At 65.5% G+C, this 7741-nt stretch overlaps 1 protein-coding gene across 5 annotated transcripts; it reads right to left on the reverse strand.

Annotated features, from left to right (window-relative positions):
• Positions 1-3495: 3495 nt before the first annotated feature.
• On the reverse strand, positions 3496-6812 carry FXYD2 (FXYD domain containing ion transport regulator 2). 5 transcript variants are annotated; one of them, XM_059719772.1, is made up of 6 exons: positions 6529-6812; positions 4980-5018; positions 4567-4641; positions 4151-4187; positions 3978-4056; positions 3496-3710 (listed from the first exon to the last, which is right to left on the reverse strand). In XM_059719772.1, exons 1-5 carry the CDS (start codon positions 6614-6616, stop codon positions 4032-4034), a joined length of 264 nt encoding a protein of 87 aa, XP_059575755.1. In that variant the 5' UTR covers positions 6617-6812; the 3' UTR covers positions 3496-3710; positions 3978-4031. The 5 variants fall into 5 exon arrangements, with proteins under 5 accessions (XP_059575755.1, XP_059575754.1, XP_059575753.1 ...); XM_059719771.1 differs by lacking the exon at positions 6529-6812 and adding an exon at positions 5107-5688 and having other exon boundaries at positions 3496-3680; positions 4026-4056; XM_059719770.1 differs by lacking the exon at positions 6529-6812 and adding an exon at positions 5107-5688 and having other exon boundaries at positions 4026-4056.
• Positions 6813-7741: the final 929 nt, after the last annotated feature.

The following is a 7741-nucleotide window of genomic DNA, read 5'->3' on the forward strand; positions in this document are numbered from 1 at the left end:
TCCCCACGGCACCTTGGCTTCAGGGCAGTTGGTGCCCGAAAGGGGCATCCTGACAATAACGAGCTGCGCAGAACGGCCTCGTCCTCCCGGCGTCTCCCATAGACCTGATTTGTCTCTGGAGGGCTCCTGGGATCCAGGCGTCCCCAGCCCCACCGCCCCCACCTCGGCCGCGGTGCAGCTGAGCCTGCTGTCGCCGTCAGGCCTGCCGGGGCGGCCCAGCATCGTGGGCGCTGGGCAGATGGCTTCTCCTCGGGGGGTGGGGATTAATATTTTTTTCCAAGAATAAAAAAGCTCCTATTAATCTAAGGGGGCTGTGGGGGCGGGGTGGACACAGGCATCCACCAGTCCTGGGCAGCCAGGCCAGGGCCGTGGGGCCAAGACCTCAGAGGTCGGACGGGTTCAGCAGCAAAAACGTGAATCAGCACGAGCCAGGCGGGGCCTGAGCGCGGCGGGGCAGGCGCTGGGGACCGAGCAGGCACTGCTTCTGCCTGGTCTCCCTGCCGGCTGCCTCCGCTCGGGCGCTGCGGCAGGGACGCAGCGCTCACATGTGGACACGGACCCAGGTGGGAGGTGGTAGAGGGGGCTCTCGTGGCTGGGCCGGCTGGGCACCCCTTCCCCTAGCGCTGTGTCAGGGCCAGGCGTGCGTGTCCGTACGCACAGGCGTGTGTGTGAGCAGAGCAGAATAATGCTATTAATGCCATCTGGTGCCCAGACAGAGATCCCCCTGCTTAGGAAATCCAGCCATGACTGCTAATCTGTTCACTTCAAGTCCGGGGGGCCTGGGACGGGGCTGCTCCGGCTCTGGGACCCTCCCAGGCTGCAGCCCAGCCCAGTGCGTGCCCCCTACTCTGCTGCGTCTTTAAAAGGACACTTGGGGCAGAGAAATGGGGGCCCTGGGAAGCTTATGGGAGACGGGACCTTATTCTTTGACCTTAAAACCAGTCCAGAACAGGCTTTAAGGTCTCCTCGCCAGCAGCTCCACCCCAGGCACTGCCCGGCTCACAGGACTTGCAGGAAGGCTGTAGCCTCCCTCCAGCTGGAGATGCTCCAAACATACCGTGGAGCTCCCCCAGGAGCATCTCCTCCCTCCTGTGCCTGGGCTAGGTGCACTCCCACCCCGGCCCGTCCAAGGCAGGAGCCCTCAGCCATGCCTGCGTGTCTGCAGTGATTGCGCCGCAGGAGGAGACAGGACGATGCTCCACGATGACTGGAGGAGTCCCAGCGCTCTACGTGCTCCAGCACTGCACGTCCTCCATGTGTCACGACCCCTCTGTCACGAGCACATCATCGCCTCCATCCCCCAAGGAGGGCCAGGCTGTAGCCACGCTCTACCGTGGAAGCCACGTGGGAAAAAGTCCTGGGCAGAAGCTGCCCCGGCCCGAGGAGCAGTGCGGGGGACAGACCGTTGTGCCACCTGAGTTTGGGGCTGGAGGCAAACTGAGGGCCGGGGTGGGCAAGCGCTGCCTGGGCTGGCCTTCTAAACAGAGCCGGGGCTGAGCCCGAGCGGGGAGAACGTGTTGTGTTGGCACCAGGTCGAGTCCCATCAGACCTGGCAGCGGCAAGGGATGGTCCTGCGAAGCCACAGTGGAGGCTTAGTGCACACTGCGCTGCCCCGCATGGGTCCTACTCACACATCCACCCCCCCTGCAACACACATGCACGTGCACACACATGCACACACACGTGCAGCCCTGGGGCAGGTTGGAGCCATCAGTGCCGGAGGGGGCTGGACCACGAGGCGCCCGAGTGCAGCCCAGGGGTGTCCAGGGGAGCAGCAGGCCTCTGGTGAGCCTGCAGTGTGGCTCTCGCTGGGGAGGACAGCAGAGCAGGTAGCTCCAGCAGGGAGAGGCAGCCTCCTTTGCTGTGCCGTCACCTCAGTGAAGCCACATCTGAGCAGCCTGAGCCAAGGTTTGCTTGGCTCAACAGGGCCCTGCCTCCCCTCCCCTTTCCATTGCTACGGATGCACCGTGGGCAGGCCGTCGCAATCCCGCTGCAGCCCCAGACCACCCTCTCGCCTCCGCGCAACTGCAAGCAGTGGAGCCACACGCCTCCGAGTCCGACTGCAATGGAGACATTCAGCATGTGACAGAGGGCCCGGGGTGGACAACACGCTGCCTGTGAAAGCACCTAATGGCCACTGAGTCCGGGCCAGGGCACCAGATCCCAGGGGTTGGGGAAATGTGCACATCTGCGCCTGCCTCAGCCAGCACGAGGAGAGGACGTGGAGCTTTGCTCCCCTCATCTGGTGACTCGGTGTTTGAGCACCAGGTGCATGCAGTGAATCTTTATTAAAGAGATTATTCTCCACACAGCTGCCCCTTCTCTGGGCCAGTAACAAGCACCTTTGGGTCAGCAGCTGTTCTGCAGCCCAGGGTCCATCCTGTCTCACTCTCACACCATGAGCTGAGCTTAGAGTAGAAAGCTATTGATGGCGGGAACAGCTGCACCCCAATGACACCCGTACCCAGTGGGATACTGAAAAGCAAGCCCAGAAACGCGTCTCGGGATCCCGAGCTCCGTAGAAGCTCTCACACATCTGCAAAAGCCACACCAGCAGCAGCCAGATGCTGCCCCATTAGAAAGGGCATGTGAGACGGTTGGACTTGCAGCGCTTGGCACTGCCCGCAGGGCCAGGGTGGGCAGCCGGCGTGGAGCGATGCACCAGCCCCAGCTGGACACGAGATGGCAGCAGCAGCACGTCTGTCCTGGGCCCAGGCCCCGCACGGCAGCTGGGGCCAGGGGAAGCAGCGAGCAAGGTGAACTGGCCTCAGCGCCCAGGGCCATCCTGCCCAGGGACCTGGCCTGCCTCACCTGCACCAGGGCTCCTGCTTCCTGGAGCTCAGCCCACCCGCTCCAAGTGCCCTCGGCCCTGGCTCGCTCTGGGCCCCACTTGGCACCTACAGGCTGGTACTGTGTGAAGGCAAGCCCTCACGCCCATACAGTGATTGCCAGAGGCTGTGTGGGTCCATCTCAGCAGGTGCTAAGCTTGGATCCAGTGGTGGGTGGGATGCGTCCTCATGCCCACAGCATCACAGAGGGGCCAGGAGCTGCTCCCCGTACTCCTGCCTGCTTGCCAGTGGCTCCCCCATCTTGCTCCCCTGCAGCCGCTGCACGGGACCCCTGCCTGGCCCCGATTCTGACCCCACGGCGAGAGAAGTGCTGGGGAGGAGCTGACCCGGGGCTGCCCCGACAAAGGCTGTGCGGGGAAGTTGTAGGTTATTCACCCTTTTCTTAAAGAAACCCTGGCATGTCCTGCTTGGTTCAGACGGCGGTCACTGGTTGCTGGGGAGGTGGGGGTCACAGCCGACGTCCCGGCTGTAGCGGAGCCTGGGAAAGCTGCGCTAACCATTCACCAAGGAACCCAGTGGTGCCCGTGCAGATGTCAGCCACGTGCATACAGCAGCAGACAGACCTACCCAGACCCAGCCCAGGCACAAAGCCACACCGTGCCCACAGGGAAGAGACACTGGAGGAATAGCCCCCATGCACACAGGCTTTAGCCGTCTCAGACAGGAGCTTTATTGAGGCATGGAGGTGCTTAGCTGATCTACAGCAGGAAAACCACGAGCATGCACTGAGGAGGCAGGGGCTGGTGTGTGCATCACAGCGGCGTGGGGGGCATGGTGCCCGGTGAGGATGCAGTGCAGGAAGCCTCTTTCTGGACCGCCGGGCAGCTCTGGCTGCAGAGACAGCAGTGGGAAGGGGAGCAGCTGCAAGAAGGGTGCCCGCTCAGAGCTGCGCCTGCCGGTACACTGTGCACTCGCTGCACCCCCAGGGCCATGCGGGACCCACCCTGGCGCTCGGCTTTGTGAACGCAAAACCAAGGATCCCGAGCCCAGCTCCTAGGCCCTCCCTCTCCTTTCCACCCCTCTCAAAGCCAGGTCCTGCCCCGGCGAGCTGCCAGCACCCACTCAAGCCCTTCCTGCCAGGAGGACCATCTGCTAACCCAGCACAGCGCACCCGGCCTCGCTGCCCACCTGGCGCCAACGTGCCCCGCAGCCCAGGGCCGGCCCTCCGTCAAGTACCTGCAGCTACAGGTCATTGTTGTCGCCTTGTCTGAGGAAAGGGGCAGGAAGGAAGAGAGCAGCGTTAGACACCGGTTCCCAGCATGGGGCAGGGAGGGGCCAGGGCGATTTCAAAGACAACCGACCTGCTTTTCTTCTTGCCTCCGCAGCGGAACCGCCGGCCTGGAAACAAGGGGCGAGATCAGGGCTCTGCACCCCGCCATCCTCCTGCAGCTCCCTGGAGCACAGACCCTCCCCGCTGGGCTCTGCCCCCACAGCCCATGGAGCCATGGATGGCCTCTGCCGCCAGGCCCAGGGGCTCCACGGCCAGGGCTGGCTGGCATGACCCCCAGCTCTTTCAGCCAAGTGCCTGGCCAGTCCCAGCAGGGTACGGCCCCTGGGGACGGCACCACAGCCCTTCACTGCTTCTCCCTCCGGGGGGGCTGGGGACATGGGGCGATGGGGTGAGCCGGCTGGGGCAGATGTGCCGTGAAGGGCCCCGCAGAGCCCCCGCCCCGCCCCGCCCCGCCCCGCCCTGCCCGTCACGCCTAGCAGCACTTACTGAGGATGATGAGGAGTCCGACGAGGAACGCCACCACGGCGAAGATCAGCCCCCCGTTCCGGACGGTGTCATAGTCTCGGGGGAGAGGGGCTTGTTACAGCCTGGTGAGGAGGGCTGCCTGGCAGGGGTGGCCAGGGCATGGGTGGCCCCGGGGCTGGAGCTGCCCTGGCACCCCACGCACTCCCCACGGGCTCAGCCCAGGGAAGCAGGAGGGAGTGGGGCCCGCGGGCCGGTCCTGGGTGAGCTCTGCCCCAGTCTCCCCATGCCCTGGGGTGTCCCAAATACTCCGTGTCCCAGGGACCCCCCGTGCTCCCCGCCGCCTGCTCTGCCAGGGACCCCTTCCCTTGTCAGGGGCCCAACACACAAGGGCAAGAGCCATGGGGCTGGGCTGGGGCCCGTCCGAGGAGGCTTACCGTAGGTGAACCGGGCTGTCTCCTGCTCGGGGAGGGCTTCTGGAAGGAGAGGGCAATGCTCAGGGCGAGGCCGGGTGCTGTGCCCTGGCCCCGCGGCTGAGCCCCCAACTCATAGTGGGGCTGGTACCCAGCTTGGGCCCGCTGCCGAGGAGCAGGGGCCGGAGGAGACGCAGCAAGGATCCCCCACCCTGGCCGGTCCAGGGTGGCCCCATTCCCTGGCCTGGCTGGGGCGCTTGCAGACCCTTGGGAGCCTGAAATGAAATGCCTGCCGGGATGCAATGCATTATTCATTGGTGCTACAAGGGCGCCGTGGGAACGGCCTGCAGCCAGGAGCCCCCTCTCCCCAGGGCTTGGCGAGGGAACAAGCCGGCAGCAAAGGCACAGCAAGTGCGTCACGGGCTGCGTGACCAGGAGACCCCGGGGACAGTGCTGGGCTTTCCAGGGAGCCCCTGCAGACTCCGGCTATTTTTTGCGTGTTATTTTCCATCACGAGGCAGCTGGAGCTGCAGGGCCCTGGGACTGGCGGGGCGGAGGCTCCCAAGTTTAGATTTACGAGCTGGATGTGGACGCCCTGCGGCTCCAGGAGAGCTCCAGTCTCAGCCACCGTGACGAGCACGTCCTGCAGCGGGGGTGCTCGCGGGGTGCAGCAGTGTGACGGCAGCAGCACCCCGCACCCCCAGCGCAGCACTCGGCGTCGGGTGTCGGACCGGGGCACAGGGCAGGAACGCGATGGCACCTCAGCCCCTGCCCTTACCTGCCCCAGTCCCTCCCGCTGCACACGGCAGGCTTGGGGCTGCAGGAAGGCAGGGAGGCTGGGAGAGACGGAGGGAGTCTAAACAAGTCAGGGAAGTCAGGGAAGGGTGCGGGTCTGAGGAGCTCCCCTTGCCTCAGGGCAGGGCTAAGACGTGGCCCTGCCTCCCTAAGGGCTCAGGACTGAGCTCCCGCGAGGAGCCTGCACTGGCTGCTGGCAGAGAGCGGCTGCATGTCGTGCCCACTTCAGCCCAGGCTCCGTGCAATGCAGCTGGCACCGCCCCTGCTGCAGTCTGCAGGGGGAGAGGGCTGGGGACCCCCCAGCCCCCAGGCTGCTGCCCCTGCCTAGGGGCGTCAGGCTGGTGTCTCCGTGCAACTGGGTCGCTCCAGGAGCACTACACGTCTGCTCGACGCGGGGGCCAATGCTGGGAACAACAGGGGGAAATCACCCACCCCGGCCCCTTTGCAATGGTGCAGACCCTCTGGTGGGGGAGAGCTCTGCGGGGCTCAACTCCCCCGACTGCGCAGCACTGCGCCCCCAAGTCCGACTGCACCAGAGAATGGAGGAAGCACCGTGGCAAGCAAAGAGCTGCCAATGTCTGTCCACCTGCACGAGCGAGCCCAGAGCCCCTCCATCTGTGTGCCGCTCCTGGAGACCCCTGACATCCAGCACCCCAGACAGGAGTGACCCGTGTCCTGCCCCCACGCCCCGTGGCCTGGGGCTCCCGCATGAGCCGGCCCAGCCCGGCTCGACCTTGCCCTCCAGACCAGCCTGACCCCCGGGTGCCGAGCCCCCTACCATCAGCCATGGTGCCAGTGCAGTGTCCAGCGGGAGTCTCAGTCTGGGCACACGATGGGAAAACACCTTCATGGGGTGCATGCGCCATTAAACATTAACGGCCAGGGTAATGTTTACCCAGTCACAAGGTGAGGCACACGGCCCAACAGGGCTTTGCAGAGAAAGGACAGGCCCCTGCCACCCCCCTGCCTCGCAGCCTGCTCTGGACTCGCACCCACCTCCGGCAGAGCGAGGGAGAAGGAGCAGCAGTGAGGGGCACCTCGCACTGCCCCAGCCAGCACACAGGGAGGGCCACGATGCTGACCCTGGCCAACCTACACGCCTCGCAGATGCTCACCAAGCAGCCCGGCCAGCAGCACCATCCCCATGATAGAGGGGGGAAACTGAGGCTCAGAGCAGTGAAGGGACTTGCCGGAGGCTGCCAGGGAGCGAGGGGCAGAGGTGCCTGGGAGTTCCCAGCTCCAGTCCTTTGCTCAGACCACGAGCACAAGTCTCCTATGCCCGGAGAAGAGCTAGCAGCATTAGAGGGGGGCGACTTCCCCGGCAGGGGGGCAGAAGGGATAGCTGGGGCTTCAGACCACCCGGGTCGCCTGCGGGAGAGGCCTGCTCCAGCCCCGGTCCCCGGAGGGAGGCAGTGGGGGCACAGCTCTGCAGGGCAGCGGGGGCCGCTCCCCGTGCTGGACCACGCTGCCCGAGTGCAGACAGCCCCAGAGGTACGGGCCGAGCGCGGCTCGGCTGTCGCACCCCTTGTGCCGCTCCGTCAATCAGTGACCAGCAGGCCACGCGCCCAGCGGTCATGGGACAGAACCAGCCTGGGGAGCTCCCTCCCACCCGGGATGCAGCCACACAGGCCCCTGCATGGGCGGACAGACAGACAGACGAGCTGCCCAAGTCTGCTCTGCAAGCCTGATTGCACCGACTGGCAGCCCCGCGGTCTGGGACTGTCCCGGCCCTGAGGAGCTGGTGGTGGTGGGTGCCAGGACCCTCGGCTCTAGGCTGCAACGCTCTCCTCTGGGGCCTGTCTCGGGTCACCTGCACCATGGCACTGGGGCTTCTCCTCTGCACCCAACCCACAGAGGCAGAGCCCTGCAGCTCCCAGCCTCCGACACCCGCATTTGCAAACCACCCTTACCCCAGGTGCCCAGGCCTCCCTGTTCTCCTCGCCTCTTCTCCCTCCCCGGGGGCAGCTGCTGGGCACCACAGGGAATGCAGC

This window comes from Alligator mississippiensis, chromosome 16 (genome assembly GCF_030867095.1).
Source record: "Alligator mississippiensis isolate rAllMis1 chromosome 16, rAllMis1, whole genome shotgun sequence".
NCBI classification, from domain to species: Eukaryota; Metazoa; Chordata; order Crocodylia; family Alligatoridae; genus Alligator; species Alligator mississippiensis.

What these genes read in the sequence shown, in the direction of transcription:
- FXYD2 (XM_059719771.1), bottom strand. Translation starts at nt 5,263, where the DNA reads ATGCATTGCATCCCGGCAGGCATTTCATTTCAGGCTCCCAAGGGTCTG. An exon ending in GACAGCCCGGTTCACCTACG is followed by an intron (nt 4,642 to 4,979) that starts GTAAGCCTCCTC and finishes CTCTCCCCCGAG; the next exon opens with ACTATGACACCGTCCGGAAC. An exon ending in GGAGGCAAGAAGAAAAGCAG is followed by an intron (nt 4,057 to 4,150) that starts GTCGGTTGTCTT and finishes CCCTTTCCTCAG; the next exon opens with ACAAGGCGACAACAATGACC.